Raw genomic sequence first — 18,712 nt, forward strand, 5'->3', positions numbered from 1 at the left:
AGGCATGAGTCACCACTGCCGGCCTAACTTGCATCCGTTTTAAGAAGAAAAATGAGTTCCAAGTGGATTTTAGATCTATTGTGAAAGACAATGTTGAGAAAGGAGAAAGTATAGGAGAATATCTTCATGACCTTTGTGTAGTCAAAAGATTTCTTAAATAAAACAAAATGAAAAAATACACATTAGCTATAAAGATGACAACCTTGACTATGTTTAAATTACCTTCTTTCATATGCAGTAACCATTAAAAGAGAAGCCCTAGTGAGAAAATACATGCACTATAGAACCAACAAAGGACTCATATCCAGCATATATAAAAACGCATTTAAATCAGAAAGAAAAAGATAGACAAAAGAAAAATGGGCAAGCAACATGAATAAACACTTCATAAAGAGGAAAATGAGGGAAATTATCTTTAATTGTCCTCATATCCTTAAATTATTATTAACTCTTAATGAGGGAAATGCAATTAAAGCCACTGAGATACAACCATATCCACCAAAATCAGTAAAATTAGAAAAACTGACAATAGCAAGTGTTGACAAGGATGTGGAGCAATGGGACCTTTCACACACAGTACTGGTATGTGCAAGTTATTATCCACTTTGGAAGATAGCTTGGCATTTTCTACTAGTTAAATATATACATATTCTATAATCAAAAATCCCAATCTGAGGAATATGCTCAGTGGATACAGAGGCATATATGCACCAAAAGTCAAGAAGTATTCATTGCAGCATTGTCTTAATGACTAGAAACAATCAAAATGTTCATCGGTAGTAAAATGAATAAATAAATTGTGTTTATTCAGACAATGGAATATTATACAGCAAGGAAAATGAACAAACAACAGCTACATGCAATAACATAATTGACTTATAATTAAAATGTTAAGCCAAAGAGACAAAAAAAAAGGTTTGTTTACATGTATTCAATGTTAAAAAATAAGGTAAAGCTAAACTACAGCATTAAAAGAAGGATCTTTAAGTGGTAAAGCTATAAAGAATGAAAATGGTCAACATTAAAGTCAGCATACCTTTGGCAAAAAAAAAGACTGAATTATAAATTAGAAGAAAGCACCAGGACTTCAGGGGTTCTAGCAATATTCCGTTTCTTTACCTGGGTGGTGATTCTACAGTAGTTTTCTCTGTGATAATTTGCTGAGCTTTACCGCAAATGTTTATACTGTGTTATACTTTTCTCTACACGTGTTTTATTTCACAGTAAAAGGGTGCATAAATATAATACAAATCTGACCTTGCCAATGGCCCCCCTTGCCCTCAGATAGGATTTAATCTACTTGCCTTGGCTTCCAGACACTTCCAAATTTGCTCCTCCTTATCCCTCTAACTTTGTCTCTCTGCAACTCTCACATCACATCTACTAGGGTCACAGTGAACTAACGGCAGCTTCGAGAACACAACCTCTCACATCTCACAGTATTTGTAAATACTGTTCTCTATTTAAAGCTCCTTCCTCATCCTCGTTTATCTGATGAAGGCTTAGCCACTTTTCAGGAGTAGCTTCTTCCTTGAAGCTTTTCTGCTCTTCCTTAGGTGACATGCGGGCCTGTGATTATCCTGTGATGACACCTGGATTCTACAGGACAGTTTGTCCTTCTAGGGCAGGGAAACTTTCTTACTTATCTTTTGGTCTTCAGAGCTTTAATCAGTGCCTGTCACATGGGGGTCCAAAGACATTTATCAATACATGAAAAAAAGATGGAATAGTGACTTTATTCTTTTTTTTTGTTAACCAGGTAGACAATGAACAACTGAATTTAGAGGACGAAGACACTGAAAGCATTGATGCCACCAAATTGAGCCGTTTCATTGAAATCAACAGCCTTCACATGGTGACAGAGTACAACCCTGTGGTAAACAATATTTCCTGTTCTCAGCCCCTTCAGAGCCTGAGTCAGGAAAGGTACTGGTCTTCATAACAGAGGTCTCTTCCTCCCAGAGTTCCAATTCTTCGAACAATAATGACAGGAACTGCCATTAATTGAACACCTACTGTTTTGTTTATGTTACTATCCTTCCTACACCTTTTTAAGATTTAACTTGTTCCTGTTAAACAAAAAACAGAGAAAAGTTAAATGAACTATCACACTGCTAGTAAGAAAGAGAACCAGAATGCAAAGTTAAGGTGACTGACTCAAGGCCAGGTGCAGTGGCTCACAACTGTAATCCCAGCACTGTGGGAGGCCAAACCGTGAGGATTGCTTGAGCCCAGGAGTTTGAGACCAGCCTGGGCAACATAGCGAGACCTTGTCTCTACCAAAAACTTTAAAAATTACCAGGTACGATGGTGTGTGCCTAAAATAAAATAAGAGTAAATGAAAGACAAACAAAAAAAAAATGTTAAATGAAGCTCACTGATCACATATTTGGATGTCACAGCAGTGTAAAGTTTCTATAATTGTTTCTAAACACACATTTCATTTTCTGTATGTACCTCTTTATAGACCAGTAACAAACAGCTCCTAGTCTGGCAGCAGCTGCAAACCATGCATTGACTAGCACGTGCCCACACCCTCACCATGCCTCAGCCTTCTCTCCTGGTGTGTCTGCCTCTGGTGTTGCATGCTGCATGCAATCTGGATAAAGGTGGTGCTCTACCTGTCCTGATCACCATCTGGCCTTCTAACACTCGCTATAGACTATAACACAGTCCACAGAATTATCTTGTGTCCCATCCTTATTTTCCCTGACATAGATTATAGAATCTTACAGAGTATTAATTTCTAGTGATCTACATCAGCTCAAAACACTGTACCTTCTATTCTCTAATAACAGTACTTTACATGCATGGTATGATTTTTGAGAACTTACAGAGCCCTTTCATCCTCATTTTCCCATTTATTCCTCACATTGATTTTTGTTGAGGTAGAAGAGAGGAAATTATTGTGCCCATTTTATGGAGGAGAACATTCAAGATCCAAGTGATGACATTATTCAAGGTCACATCATGAGTAAATAGAAAATGCATAATTTAAAGGACAAAAATGTAACTGATGCATTAGCACATTTTGCCAACTTCCATTTTACAGTAGAGGAAATGGGAGTTCAGAAAATTTAAGTAACTCCTTCAAAGCCCTATGGCTAGGAATTTGAGCTTCAGAGACAGCCTATGTAGTTGCCCTTGTTTTTTTATGACTGGTCCCTGTGACTGAATCCTGTAGTTTGTCTATTACCCTACACTGCCTTCAACAGAAAACACCCCTTTTCTTGTTGAATAAATTCTGGCCTACCTCTCACACCATCTTTATCTCTCTGGACTTGCTGATTCTATTTCCACTTCTGCTAAGGCTCCAAACACGTATGCCCCTGGGGTATTGGCAGTAATAATCATAAAGGTGTTCTTCTCTATGTGGGGCCAGAAAAGATGATCTTTTCGTCCCTGGGCTATGGCCTCTGTGTCATGGCATTCTGCAAGCTAGCTAAGGCAGGGGCACGCACTGACCTTCCTGGTTTCTTATGCCTGATCTGTCTCTCATTTTGCACAACAATGACATATTTTTTAAGTTCCATATTAATTGGTGAAGGCAGATTATATCAAGAGAAAATTCAGTAAGAATTTCTTTAAAGAAGCAAGTTCAATTTCTATTGTTACTTTTTTTATTCCCTGAAAGTAATATTTTTCTCATTTGGAGAACTGCCCATTCTACTATAGCTGTTTCTCATCTGCTTCTGGTGCAAAGGTTTGCACCAGTAGCAACTGGGCAGAAAATCCCAGCCATGCACCTGACCTGCCACGCACTTTTAATGCACATACTCAGTACTTGGCGTCAACGTGTCTGTTAGGATTAAACTAATCCATTCGGCTATGGCCAATCCCTTCTGCTAAGATAACTGTACCTTTTGACGTACTCGTTTTTATTTCTTTACTCTTCCCAGGAATTATCCTCCATCTCAGCTTTAGAATGGTGAATGAATGCTCTAAATTTAAGTAGCAGGATTTAGTAAAATAAGAGTAAATCATGTATCATCCAATCTCCCAAATGAAAAATCTAAAACTTGATTTTAAAATCCATGGAGAAATCTTTAGGAAAAGACCCATTTGGCCCTCCTTGCCTACATATTGTAGGCAGCCAAAAGAGCTGGACCATCTCTACAAGAGTGTGTATCTTCAGGAAGAATTCTGCCTGGCTGCTCTCTTCCTCCTAAGACTCTGCCCAAAGATTTGTTAACTCACCATGTTCTGTCTTCCTGCGTACACACTAGTTTTGTAGCAATGCTTTCTGAATTTAGGAGAGGTGAAAAGAAATGAGATTGGTTTAAAATAGACTTGCAGCATTATTTCAGGACAGTGAAATGAAGGGAACCAGTGCCGTGGATTCCTCTCTTTTTCTTCTCCTGTCTCTGGTGGCTGTTCTACTCCTCTAAGTCATTGACAACTTCATGGAAAATCACCATCTCTAATCAGCAAAACAAGGTCAATGCTTCTGGTCTCCTGAAGAGTTCACCTTCTTTGACTTTTGGTACAATGATTCAGACACATTTGGGACTGAGTTGGTTTATATGGGGTTTTACTATCCACTGTGCATGAGGCAGTTCATCCCGATGATCAAGAGCATGAACTCTGGGGCTAGACCAGCTGGTGTGAATCCCTGTCTGCCATTTATTTGACTCTGAATTACTTAGTCTACCTGTGCCTCAGTTTCCTCATTTGAAAAACTGGGACCTTGAAGATTAAATTACTTATTATTCATTAAGAGTTGGAGACAGTGCCTCCACATAATGAACACCCAGTAAGTATGAACTACTAATATGTACTCAAAGGTTACATTTTATGTGTCTCTGACTAGTCTTGCAACAAGAAGCAAGGCTGAAACAAAGTGACTAATATGTTACATAGTGTATTAGTTGTCTATTGCTGCAAAACAGATTACTCCAAATCTTAGGAGTTTCAAATACAAAACATTGATAATCTCATATAGTTTCTGCAGGTCATCCAATTTGGGGTGGCTAGGGTTAGGTGCTTCTGGTTTAAGGTCATCTCTTGGGAGGTTGCAGTCATTGTTTAGGCCTGCAGTCATCTGAAGGCTCTACTGGAGCTTGGGATCTGCTTCCAAGATGGCTCCCTCACATGACTGGCAAGTCAATGCTGGCTAGTAGCAGAAGGACTTGGTTCCTTGCCATGCATTTCTCCTCAGAGGACTGCTTGAGTACCCTACATTGGGTCTGGTATTCCTCATAGTGAGAGATAGAGAGAAGAGCAGAGACCGTAATGTCTTAAGACTCACCTTGGAAGTCACACTCCATCATTTCTGCAACATTGTCTTGGTTACTCAGTTCCGTCCCATTCAGTGTGGGAAGGAAGGATTTACACAGTTGCATGAAAACAAGATGGTGAGACTCACTGAGAGCCATCTTGGAAGTTAGTTCCATTTCTGTTACCAGTGGCCAGCTCTCATTTATGTTTTAATCTACCTATTCACTCCTTCCTTCCCAGGTACTAATGCATTCTTTCTTTCTCTTTCACTCTACTGTAACATATTTCAACTTGCCAGACTGTGATTGGGCTATTCAACAGCGTAATTCAGATTCATCTCCTCCTGATAATGAACAAGGCCTCCCCAGAGTATGAGGAGAACATGCACAGATACCAGAAGGCAGCCAAGCTCTTCCAGGGGAAGGTAAGGCAAGAATGGGAATATTCTATTGCATACACACCACTAGGACACTAGGAAAAGGGAGATGGGGCTAGGAAGCAGAGATAAATAAGGAAAACAACTATGGTTAGAAGATAGCAAAGCAAGAAGTAGGACATAATAAATCACATTTTTCAGAACTAGAGATGTTGTATTTTATCACATTAAAGGCATATGTAATTATATCTTCCTGTAGTGATTAAGTCTGGGTTTTTCCTGCATTGATTAGTAGAGAGAAAATAGAGATCCAAAGAGACTGAAAATAAATCACCTATAAGTCACCATTTGTTTAATCTTTCCCATAATCTCATAGAGATTTAGACCTCAGGGCTCATTTCTCATATAAAACACCTATCAAGCACCTGGTCCCTACTCAATATACAATGAATATTTCTTTCTTTCCCTCCCCTCCTTTGTGAAGTTCTGCTTGATATCACTGAAATAGTAAAACTTCAACTACCTCAAGGTTACTGTGCCTAACTAGTGACTGTTCTAATGATGAGAACTGTCTGGTAATAAAATAAGCTGCCTTTCTGATGGTTGGCTCTCTAACACTAGAAGTATTTCGTGTTACTGAAAGTAGACAGTCATCTGATCAGAATACTATAAAGAAGATTTCTACTTTGGGTTGAAGGTTTGATTTAATAATATAAAATAGTTTACATTTATCAAACACTTACTATATGCCAAAAGCTGAATAAAAATATTAATGCGTTACCTCATTTAAGTTCCCCCACCAAAAGCCCATTTTGCCGATGAGAAAATTGCGTCTTGGAGAGGCTGAGTAATGTGCCCAAACTCACGTAGCTAAAGAGTACCAGAGGCAGAATTTAAAACGTGTTCTCTGCTCCAGGATATACTTCCTTTCTTAGATAATCACTAAAGTATTTTCCAATTCTATATTCTTAAAATTCAATCAATCTCGTCAAAGCGATAAAACATGAAAACAACACAAAATAATAGGAAATTCATTTTTTAAATTTTTATTTTAAGTTCAGGGGTACATGTGAAGGCTTGTTATGTAGGTGAACTTGTGTTATGAGGCGTCATTGTCCAGATTATTTCATCACCCACGCATTAAGCCCAGCACTGAATTGTTCTCATTTCTGCTCCTCTCCCTCCTCCCACTCTCCACCCACAAGTAGACCCCAGTGTCTGTTGTTCCCTTCTTTGTGTTCATGAGTTCTCATCATTTAGCTCCCACTTATTATTATTTGTTTTTTTGCAAACATCTGCTTTTTTTTTTTTTAATACTTTAAGTTCCAGGGTACATGTGCACAATGTGCAGGTTTGTTACATATGTATACATGTGTCATGTTGGTGTGCCTCACCCATTAACTCATTATTTACATTAGGTATATCTCCTAATGCTATCCCTCCCCCGCACTCCACACAATAGGACCTGGTGTGTGATGATCCCCTTCCTGTGTGCAAGTGATCTCATTGTTCAATTCCCACCTATGAGAGAAAACATGCAGTATTTGGTTTTCTGTTCTTGTGATAGTTTGCTGAGAATGATGGTTTCCAGCTGCATCCATGTCCCTACAAAGGACACAAACTCATCCTTTTTTATGGCTGCATAGTATTCCATGGTGTATATGTGCCACATTTTCTTAATCCAGTCTGTCACTGATGGACATTTGGGTTGATTCCAAGTCTTTGCTATTGTGAATAGTGCCGCAGTAAACATACTTGTGCATGTGTCTTTATAGCAGCATGATTTATAATCCTCTGGGTATATACCCAGTAATGGGATGGCTGGGTCAAATGGTATTTCTAGTTCTAGATCCTTGAGGAATCACCGCACTGTTTTCCACAATGGTTGAACTAGTTTACACTCCCACCAACAGTGTAAAAGTGTTCCTATTTCTCCACATCCTCTCCAGCACCTGTTGTTTCCTGATTTTTTAATGATTGCCATTCTAACTGGTGTGAGATGGTATCTCATTGTGGTTTTGATTTGCATTTCTCTGACGGCAAGTGATGATGAGCATTTTTTCATGTGTCTGTTGGCTGTATGAATGTCTTCTTTTGAGAAGTGTCTGTTCATATCCTTTGCCCACTTTTTGATGGGGTTGTTTGTTTTTTTCTTGTAAATTTGATTGAGTCCTTTATAGATTCTGGATATTAGCCCTCTGTCAGATGAGTAGATTGCAAAAATTTTCTCCCATTCTGTAGGTTGCCTGTTCACTCTGATGGTAGTTTCTTTTGCTGTGCAGAAGCTCTTTAGTTTAATTAGATCCCATTTGTCAATTTTGGCTTTTGTTGCCATTGCTTTTGGTGTTTTAGACATGAAGTCCTTGTCCATGCCTATGTCCTGAATGGTATTACCTAGGTTTTCTTCTATGGTTTTTATGGTTTTAGGTCTAACATTTAAGTCTCTAATCCATCTTGAATTAATTTTCCTATGAGGAGTAAGAAGGGATCCAGTTTCAGCTTTCTACTTATGGCTAGCCAATTTTCCCAGCACCACTTATTAAATAGGGAATAATTTCCCCATTTCTTGTTTTTGTCCGGTTTGTCAAAGATCAGATGGCTGTAGATGTGTGGTATTATTTCTGAGGGCTCTGTTCTGTTCTATTGGTCTATATCTCTGTTTTGGTACCAGTACCATGCTGTTTTGGTTACTGTAGCTTTGTAGTATAGTTTGAAGTCAGGTAGCGTGATGCCTCCAGCTTTGTTCTTTTGGCTTAGGATTGTCTTGGCAATGCAGGGTCTTTTTTGGTTCCATATGAACTTTAAAGCAGTTTTTTCCAATTCTATGAAGAAAGTCATTGGTAGCTTAATGGGGATGGCATTGAATCTATAAATTACCTTGGGCAGTATGGCCATTTTCACAGTATTGATTCTTCCTATCCATGAGCATGGTATGTTCTTCCATTTGTTTGTGTCCTCTTTCATTTCACTGGTAGCTCCCACTTATAAGTGGGAACATGCGATATTTGGTTTTCTCTTCCTGTGTTAGTTTGCTAAGGATAATAGACTCCAGCCCCATCCACGTTCCCACAAAAGACATGATTGCATTCTTTGTTATGGCTGCAAAAAATTTATTTTAACTCAAGATTTCAATTGCATGGTGCAGACCATAAATTCAATCAGTGTCAGCTGCAACAATTACAATGTATCTCTTTATCCATGGGCCTCAGATAGAACTTTTTCTTTCAAACTTCCCCAACTGCAGATTCTCTTTATTCTGGTGGACAGTGGTATGAAAGCAAATGGGAAGGTGATATCATTTTTCAAATTAAAGGAGTCTCAACTGCCAGCTTTGGCAATTTACCGGACTCTAGATGATGAGTGGGATACACTGCCCAAAGTAGAAGTTTCCGTAGAGCATGTGCAAAACTTTTGTGATGGATTCCTAAGTGGAAAATTGTTGGTAAGTGTGAGACTGCAGGTAAAGCAAATTGTTTTCTTTCTATGTCCCTTTTATTTCCTGTTGAATAAGGATTCTTTGGGTTCAGAGAGGGAGGAGAGCCAAATGTTTGTTAATGGATACCAAGTGCAGCTAGATAGGAGGAATGTCTAGTGTTCTGTAGCACTACAAGGTGGCTGTAATTAAGAACAATTTATTATATATTTTCAAATAGCTAGAAGATTAGATTTTGAATGTTTCCAACACAAAGAAATGATAAATACTTGAGGCAATGGATATGCGAATTGTCCTGATTTGATCATTACACGTTGTACACATGTATAGAAATATCAGTCTATACCCCATAAAAACATAACTATTGTGTCAATTAAAAACAAAAATAAAAGCAAAACAATTAAAGTTAAAAAAATTATTTGAGCTCTACTAGATTTGATTAAAAGCAAAAGTTTATGAGGATACCGTGGCCAGAGTCAGGATGCTTGTTAGGGTATAGTCGTGAGACACGAAGTAGAAAAGCAAGTTTGGAAAGGCCTTGCATATTCAGAGGCTGAATTTTGGACTTCAGCATTTAGTTTAAAGTATTAATGGGCAACAAATCAAATTTCATATCAAAGGGTTCATGAGATAAAAATTAAAGATGGATTTAGGACTTCCAGGAGTAATTAAACAGCTCAGTTTACTAATCTAAATATCATTGTTATAATGTTTTCCAGAAAGAAAATCGTGAATCAGAACAAAAGACTCCAAAGGTGGAACTCTGACTTCTCCTTGGTGCTGCATATGACCAAGTACCTACTTTATGCAAAATAAAAAGGCACAACTCAGATCTCAGAGACACTACACAACAGGATCACCAGGCCTGCCAACCACACACACACACACACGTGCACACACACACACGCACCCACACACACATACGGAGCTTCATTTCCTTTCTTAAAATCTCACTTTCTCTTCTTCCTTCTTTTAAATGTCCTATCCTCACTCCCTACCCAATTTCCTTACTATTGTGCATTCATCCTCTGTAAACCCATCCATAACACACCTACATCAAGGCTTTAAGAGACTCACTGTGATGCCTCTATGAAGGAGAGGCATTCCTAGAGAAAGACTGTTCCAATTTGTCATTTAACATCAAGTTTGTGTACTGCACATGACTTACACACAACATAGTTCGTGCTCTTTTAAGGTTACCTAAGGGTTGAAACTCTACCTTCTTTCATAAGCACATGTCTGTCTCTGACTCAGGATCAAAAACCAAAGGATGGTTTTAAACACCTTTCTGAAATTGTCTTTTTGCCAGAAGTTAAAAGCTGTCTCAAAGTCTCTGAACTCAGCAGAAATAGACCATGTGAAAACTCCATGCTTGATTGGCATCTCCAACTCCCCATGTAAATCAACAACCTGCATAATAAACAAAAGGCAATCATGTTCTAGGAAAAGACTGGCATCTCTTTGCAGGCCAAACCTTTTGTAAATACCCAGCTGCCCAACTAAGCAGCATGTTCCTCACTCTGCAGTGCCCACTGTTTAGTGTCGGGCCATAAGCCACTAACATATTGTTCACGCTGTGGGTGGGATGGGTGGAAAAGAGAGACCATCCTGCATAAGGATTGGAACAAATGTGGCAACGGAGCTAGGAAGCAAATTAGGTGAAAGGTTGAGGAGCAGATAGGAGAAGCAGGGCACTGGCAGTGGGACAGGCTGACGCTGACTAAGTCTTGGATTATTGCAGGTAAGGTATGCGATCCAGCTCCCGTGGGGCAAAAGGAGAGCTTGGCTGAGTGACTCTGGCCCACAGGCTGTTACTATCAACACACAGATGCTGCATTGTTCCCAGGAGGCCCTTGGCTCAGGAGGAAAGTGCCTAAGTGCTGAAGAGCTGAAAAACCACAGATGTACCTAAGGACTGGTCCAAGTGAGGAACAGGGAGTGAAAGGCCCAGTTGTTCTTTCTGTGGGGAAAACTCCACAGCCCCTGGGTGGGAGTCAGCTGCTGGCAACCACACTGTGAAAGCCCCAGTGTAAGGCGTGCCCTTCAGCAACAAGACCAAGGGATTCTGTGGCGGTCACCCAGTCCATCCCAGAGCTACAGAAAACCACCCAAACAGCTTCTCGCCTGAGGCTGAAAAATACTCCTAAGATAGGCATATCCCAGAAGGCTCCTTTTGATCCTGTAAACGAGAACTCTTGACATTTACGGTCAGGAAATTCTTCCTGATATCCAGCTGAGGTCCTCTGGTCATGCAAGCTATTTCTTCTTGCCCACCCTTTGTGGAAATTCTTAACAGCTTCCAGATGCCCTCCTCAAACCGCGCCTTTAACCCCTTGCTGGCTGCACTGAAGCCCCTTTATCCAGCCATCTTTCCCCGACACTCACAATCTGACTCTCACCGTTTGGTTTTTATCATTTGATTTACCTCATTGCTTTTCTCTCCCCATTCTTTCCCAACTTTTCCTCTTTCTTGCTTAAATTAGTTGGAACCCAAACTGTAGTAGGACCCATAAACTACATTTTGTTTAATATTGTGCTAATTTTTCAATTATTTTTCTCGAAGCGTTCGCCTCAAAAAGAATAATCAATACTGACCACATGGGTCTTAACATCTTTACAATGCATTTCTCTACTTGCTGACATTCAATAACAATTTTACTATGTTATTTTATATGCTTGTTTGGATGTGCATAGTATTGAATTGAATTATTCCTTCCCATCTTGTGGTTCTTCATAACTGCCAGTTACTTTTGCCAGTCTTCTTCATAGGCAGTCCTGTTCTTTGTAGCTCCGGGGGTCTCATAACCAAAGAATGGGATTTCAGAAAAAAGAAATTTCTAAAGGTTTTCACCCATTTATTAAAGATCAGATCTTTAGCTGGGCGCGGTGACTCACACCTTTAATCCCAGCACTTTGGAGGTCGAGGTGGGTGGATCACAAGGTCAGGAGTTCAAGACCAGCCTGACCCACATGGTGAAACTCCGTCTCCCCTAAAAAAAAAAAAAAAAAAAAAAAAATTAGCCAGACATAGTGGTATGGACTTGTAATCCCAGCTACTCAGGAGGCTGAGGCAGGAGAATTGATTAAACCTGGGAGGCAGAGGTTGCAGTGAGCCAAGATTGTGCCATTGCACTCCAGCCTGGGCAACAGAGCGAGACTCTGTCTCAAAAAAACCAGATCTTATAAACACCTGCAATTTTTTCTCTGTCTCGAGAATCTTTTGCCATGTCTACATCCATTTCCCCAGGGCTATGTTATTGTTGAGGTGTCTAGATACATTTCAGCTATTTTTCATTGTGGAATCATTCAATGGCCCTCACTGACAAGACTGCCATTCTTTTTCTTTAGAGTACGAAGGAAGTGATAATATCATACAATATAAATTTGAAAAAGATGTTAGCATATTTGGAAGACTATGATGGAAGAAGCAGGACTGAAACAGGACTCAAAGGAATGACTGGAAAGTTTGGGTTTGAGTCACACCTCTTCTATGTATGTGCCTCTGTGACACTGGAAAAACTACTTTTATCTTTGAACTTTAGTTTATTAAGGGTAATGTAGTAATTCTTAGTGTTGCTTGAGATCCCAGGGTGATAATCCATATTAAGTAAAGTTTGACTATTACTTTTCTCTTAAGTTAATACTACATTGCCTTCTCTGGGAAATAATAATTTCTCTAATTGTCAGAACTTACGGGAAGGCGGAGACTTCATTCAGGCTGTCTCTTTGAGGCTGAAAAAGTATTTGAGATAACATATTTTAAATGTAGGTTTTATTGTTTTCTAGGTGTGGGGTGGCCAACAGATCAAAAAAGATTGCCATTTGATAGATAGTTTATTATTCACAGTTCTCAAGAGGAGGAAGCCTGGCATGCTGTGCAGGGCCACAAGGGGAAGCATCAGGGTCAGTCAGAAGGCAGAAGGAGTAAGGGGGATATGACAAGGGTCTTTATTATGGTTTCCATTGGAAGAAATGGGAAAGGGTTAGGAGGGTAAGGAGGCTTAGGATTGGCTGGTTTTGATAATTTCAGTAGGCTCTGGGACATAGGAGCTTCCCCCTGTTGCCTGGAACCTGGCCCTGGGTTGAGTGGCTGGGTGGTAGCCCAGCATGTGAGAGCCCCGTGAGAGTCCAGTAAGGAGATAGTTGGGGTATGGACTATGGACTGGTTGGTTTGCATATAAAAGCTATACTAGCAGATGAGTTTATTACTATCTCTAGGAACTGGCTATCTCTAGGAGGGAGGGGCAATCGCTCCAAGATAAACAAAGCCCAAGATGTCAAAGCATTAGAAATACATAGACAGTAAAATAGCTCCAACCTCCACTTGTCAGGGGGTTCCTCTCCTACCTCACCTTTTGGGTCATGCCAGAAGGGAAGGCTGCCTTCATCAGGACCATCTTAATACACATATACCTTGAGCAGTCAGGGGTAGAATGAGGACTATGTAGCATATTGAGAGAGAGTAGTTTATTTATATACTCATTCATTCATTTAAATATTCATTAAACAACTATGAGTGTGCCAGGCAAAGCTGCCCTCTGAGAGAGAGAGAGAGAGCAGTTGGTGATGACTGGATGACGAGCTGTAGGACAGAGACATTTCAGTTGTAGTGACAACAGGAAACATGGAAGCCACCGGAATGGTTCTGGGTCATGGACAGAAAGCAGCCAAACAGGGAAAGCAATACACACGGAAAAAGGTATGTTGTGGAGGGAACTCAGCAGGAGGTTGGCCGTGGGCTGAGGGGGCCCCAGAGCTGGGGGAGGAGGAGCCACAAAGGAAACAGTCCACAAGCTTCATTAGCAAACTTTATTTCACAATTGAATTTGGAACCAGTCCTATTTATTTCACCTTTCTGAAAATATCTGGTTTTCTAAACAGAGAAAAGTAAGACTGGAAGTGGTCTGGATCTGACCCATGGCTCCTAATTGCAGAAACTTTACATGGAGAGACCTAGAGAATAGGAAAAGGAGGAACTTAAACACAAACACCTTTTGAGTGTTGAACCTTTGGAGAAAAGGTACTCTGGAAATCAAAGAAGCAAGTGAATTTTAAAATCATACCTATGTAAATTTGAAGGTGATTCACCCTCCTTCAAAGCACTTCTAAGATAGGCCTCTCTTTTCTTTCTGTTCTAGAACAAGAAGTCATTGTTTTTGGAGGCTTGACAATGAAATATCTGAGTCATACTAGGGGTGGAAGGATGTGGATGAGTAAAGGATGAGGGTGTTAAGCCACTTCTATAGGTTATGAAAAGTTGTGTGGAATTCAGGCTTTAATGTTTCATTATCCAAACAATTGCAGTGAATCTTAATAGCAGGATTTAATTTCTACATTAGCCCACTGGTCTTAAAATGGTAATATGGCGTTAGCCTACACTTAAGGAAGTAAATATAGAGCATGTTTGACATAATTCAAGCTGTGGTGAAGTAACAATTTTAAAATTAACATTGTATTACAGGTCTTGTTTTCCAAGAAGACTCTGCAACTAAACTCCATTGCAAGGATTTTATTGGGGAGCTCCTGGGGATCTGTGCAGAAGTAAAGAAAGTAAGGGTTCCACAGAAATATGTTAGACTGTGATGCTGTCACAACAAAGGCTTAGATTGTCCCACGTGGATAGTTGGTGCTGAGGTTTCCTTGTAGTGTGCCCCAGATTGGAGAATGAGACCCAGGCCTCTATACCCCAACACTGAACATTTGATGAGGCCAGCTGTGCATAGGAAAGGTGCATGCTGGTGGGCAAGATGGCTCATTTGAGCAGAGGGAGATTTCTGGGCTGCTTGGTGGGTTGGATTCAGCTAAGAGTTCTTAGCTGTCAGCATATTCAGAGCTGGGAGAAGCTAATGACTTTGGGGTGATCTGTGCAGCTCACCACAGCATCCACTACACATGCCTAGAACAGTTATCTTCCTTTATACCATCATAGTTACTGCACCAATGCTATGCGAAAGAATAAGGAAGGCATGGGCCGGGCGCAGTGGCTCACGCCTGTAATCCCAGCACTTTGGGAGGCCGAGACGGGTGGATCACGGGGTCAGGAGATCGAGACCATCCTGGCTAACGTGGTGAAACCCCGTCTCTACTAAAAGTACAAAAAATTAGCCGGGCGTGGTGGCGGGTCCCTGTAGTCCCAGCTACTCAGGAGGGTGAGGCAGGAGAATGGCGTGAACCTAGGAGGCGGAGGTTGCAGTGAGCCAAGATTACGCCACTGCGCTCCAGCCTGGGTGACAGAGCAAGACTCTGGCAAAAATAAATAAAGAAAGAAATAAAAATAAAGAATAAGGAAAGGATGGATTCATTTTATGAAATAAAAAATGTAGCACCCTCATTAAGTTTGTGCTGGGGGAGAACACGTCTATGTTGTCTTCACTAAAAGTAATCCTGCCAGGGGCAGTAAAAAGTATTCACTTTACAATCATTCACTCATGCATTCCCTCACCAAGCATTTATTGAGTGCCTACTAAGAGATAAAGATCTATCAGGAAATAGATCTGGCCAGGTGCAGTGGTTCACAACAGTAATCCTAACATTTTGGGAGGCTTAGGTGGAAGGATCACTTCAGGCCAAGAGTTCAAGTCTAGCCTGAGAAACATAGTGAGACCCTGTCTCTACAAAAAATAAAAAATGACCAGGGTGTGGTGGCATGTACCTGTAGTCCCAGCTACTCAGGAGGCTAAGGTGGGAAGGTTCCTTGAGCCTAGGAAGTCAAGAAAATAGATCAGACTCACAAAGCATAGCGTCGACTTCATATCTTCTCCTCTCCAACCATCTGCTTCCTTAGTGTAAGATAATGATGAAGTTCACTGGGAACTTGAGGAATGGCCTGAATTTCTAATGTACTTAGTAGATACTCAAATATTTTCATAATAATGATGATGATGATGTATACATAATATGTAACTTGGGAGTTATAGTAACTTGGGAGTAGCAACTTGTAAGTAATTTGGGAGCGAGCAAAAAACGATGTTAGATTTAACTCCAAATTCTGACCTTAAGGCTTATTTATGCCAGCTAAATTTCATGGAGGTGATCTTGATCTTATTTGTTGTTAAATATCCCTTGCCTTTATGTCCAGAGTTGATAGTGCCTTACCTTCCTGTCTTCATTTCCTGCTCCTCACTCCTACCACATCCTCCTTTTTGCTAATAGTTTCCCACCCTGTGGTCCATCCTTTACTACTTTCCTACCAGTTAGTTCATGGCCTCTATCTCTACTTCGCCCTCCATGTCCATCTCTTCCAATAATGTTGCTCTAGGTCACTACATGGGACAGAAGTTCAGGCAGGTTGAGTGATAATATGAGGGCTGAACACAAAGGGGAATGATCAGGGAAGGAAGTCTCTGGAAGGAGGTGGATACATATTGAACAGTATGCTGAAAGTTCTGGCCCTGTCCTGCATTCTCTACCCTGTATGCCATGACCATCATATTGGTTCCTGCATTCTCTACCCTGTATGCCATGACCAGAATCGTATTGGTTCCAAAGGGCACTCCTTTGAGACCTACATACCCTTTACTCCACCACACATTGGCAAACGTGTCACGGAATGAAAATGGGAAAGAATGACTACTTGTGATCTAACTCCTCAGACCTGCAGCCTCTCTTGGATTGACTCATTCTCTTCACTCCACACTCTTTTTTCCCATAACACCACTAATAATATACCAAGGCTGAAGAAGGGAAGAGGCTAAGTCAGCCAACAAGCGGTAATGTTAGGTGTTCATGGGAGGGCAGGGTGGTTTGTGGTAGGATATTTACATGATTGTGAAATACAAGAATGGTGGTGGGCGATAATATGATGTTGACTTGTAAGGTGAGTGCTGATCAGTCAGAGAATCACTGCTCTGTTGAAGCCAGCTGATGTTTAGGAAAGAATGGTAGCCAATATAGTTAAGGCTGGAGATAATTTTGCAAGCCAGACAGTGTTAAAATGGCAATTTACTAAAGGCTATTGATAGTTTGAGAACTGTCTTATGACCCTCTAGTTCTCCACTTTCTCATTTTTCAATTTTCTAAGTTGAAAATATTCAGGTTCCTCAGGGTTTCCTCAAGAAGATTCACCATTTCTGTCTGTGTGATTCTAATTACAACTTTGTATCTTAACTTCGCTGTTTCTGGAAAGCTCAGTCACAAAGCACAATTTCTACATGCCTCTCAGAATGTCTGATTTTAAGTTCAATGTTATCAAATTCTAAGCAGAAATGGAAATTTTAGGAAAGAACTTAAAAGGACTCTGTAACTTGATAACTAACGAATGAATGAGGAAAGCTGTGATAACCATCAAGCAGGCTCTTAAAAGAAATGTATTTGGAAGAGCCATTATTAGTTATGATTCTTAGTCATCAAAAACAGAATAGAACCCAAACCACAGCAAAGGCTATTTTGTTCATAGAGCTAATATTAATTTCTCATCCTCCTCTATAAATTTCTATGGTTCTGTAAAAGACACACCCCTTAAATAAAGATACTAAAACATCCTTTGAGATAGTAGGTTTTATTTTATTTTATTTTTACTATAGAGAGATTGAGCCTCTAAGATCTGAACAAAGTGGTCGCAGTTGTATGAAAGGGAGGAAATTTCAAGGGAATGGAGAAATCTCCTAAGGATAAAGTCACTTTTCTAAGCAGCCGTTGTCTTCACCAATTACGGTGCTCAGCACTGAAAGGACTGTTAGTGTTTGGTTTAATTGAAACGTCTAGTCTTTTGCCGTCTGCCATTGGAAAATGATTGTGCATTGGAAGAGTCAAGGAAGGAGTATCATTCATCGTGAAGGGGCCCGTGAAAGAATTTGTCTCTTTAGGCGTGAAGAGTTAAATTTTAAAACAATGAGTCTTAGAAATGAAGTGACTGTTCTGGTTCCAAACGTTGTACAGCTCCAAAATTAGCCCAACGTGTTGAAGTAAATTAACTAGAAGCACCTTTTGTGAAAATGAACATAGTATTTAGTATTCATTTACTGTACAACTTCACTACATTTCAGTATTCATTTACTGTTCAACTTTCCATTGTACATTTCGGGATTCATTTACTGTTACAACTTCTCTAATTCCTATTAATGGAGGGGGTTGGTGGGAGATCATGGCCCACTCTAAAGAAAATTAGAGGAGGGATATTTGGGTTCTAATCCTGACTTCCCTGTGAAACTCACTATGCCATTTTGGGAATATCACCATATCTTGTTTTCTCCACAGGTGAAATAGAGTTCAAATTAATTTTCTTTTCTTTTTTTCTTTTTTTTTTTTTTTTAACAATTTTTGTCACAAGATAGGGTCTCACTCTGTCACCCAAGGTGGAGTTCAGTGGTATGATCATAGCTGTAACCTTGAACTCCTGGGCTCAAGCAATCCTCCTGCTTCAACCTCCTGAGTAGCTGGGACAACAGGTACTTGCCACCACATCCAGCTCAAATTAATTTTTTGTCTCCTTAAAAGTATACTGTAGGGATTAAGCGAGATGAGGAATGGAAAGCATTCTGAAATGTAAAAATACACGTTGACTTTGGCTTGGACTCAGACATTCCTTAAACGCTGATTAAATACACACCTATCAGCTGGGCGCGGTGGCTCACGCCTGTAATCCTAGCACTTTGGGAGGCCGAGGTGGGCGGATCACGAGGTCAGGAGATCGAGAGCATCCTGGCTAACACAGTGAAACCCTGTTTCTACTAAAAATACCAAAAAAA

General features: G+C 40.1%; 1 protein-coding gene across 2 annotated transcripts in view; it reads left to right on the plus strand.

Moving 5' to 3' along the window:
• The window catches only part of LOC105481742 (endoplasmic reticulum protein 27), a 29,880-nt gene extending 19,409 nt beyond the window's left edge, over positions 1-10,471 (plus strand). For both annotated transcript variants that reach the window (XM_011741472.2, XM_011741483.3), the window contains 4 exons: positions 1,760-1,876; positions 5,516-5,641; positions 8,838-9,035; positions 9,746-10,471. In XM_011741472.2, the coding sequence (XP_011739774.1) occupies positions 1,760-1,876; positions 5,516-5,641; positions 8,838-9,035; positions 9,746-9,793 (489 nt within the window). In that variant the 3' untranslated portion in view covers positions 9,794-10,471. The remainder of the gene's footprint in view (positions 1-1,759; positions 1,877-5,515; positions 5,642-8,837; positions 9,036-9,745) is intronic.
• Positions 10,472-18,712: the final 8,241 nt, after the last annotated feature.

The sequence above is a fragment of the Macaca nemestrina genome, chromosome 10, assembly GCF_043159975.1.
Source record: "Macaca nemestrina isolate mMacNem1 chromosome 10, mMacNem.hap1, whole genome shotgun sequence".
Classification (NCBI taxonomy): domain Eukaryota; kingdom Metazoa; phylum Chordata; class Mammalia; order Primates; family Cercopithecidae; genus Macaca; species Macaca nemestrina.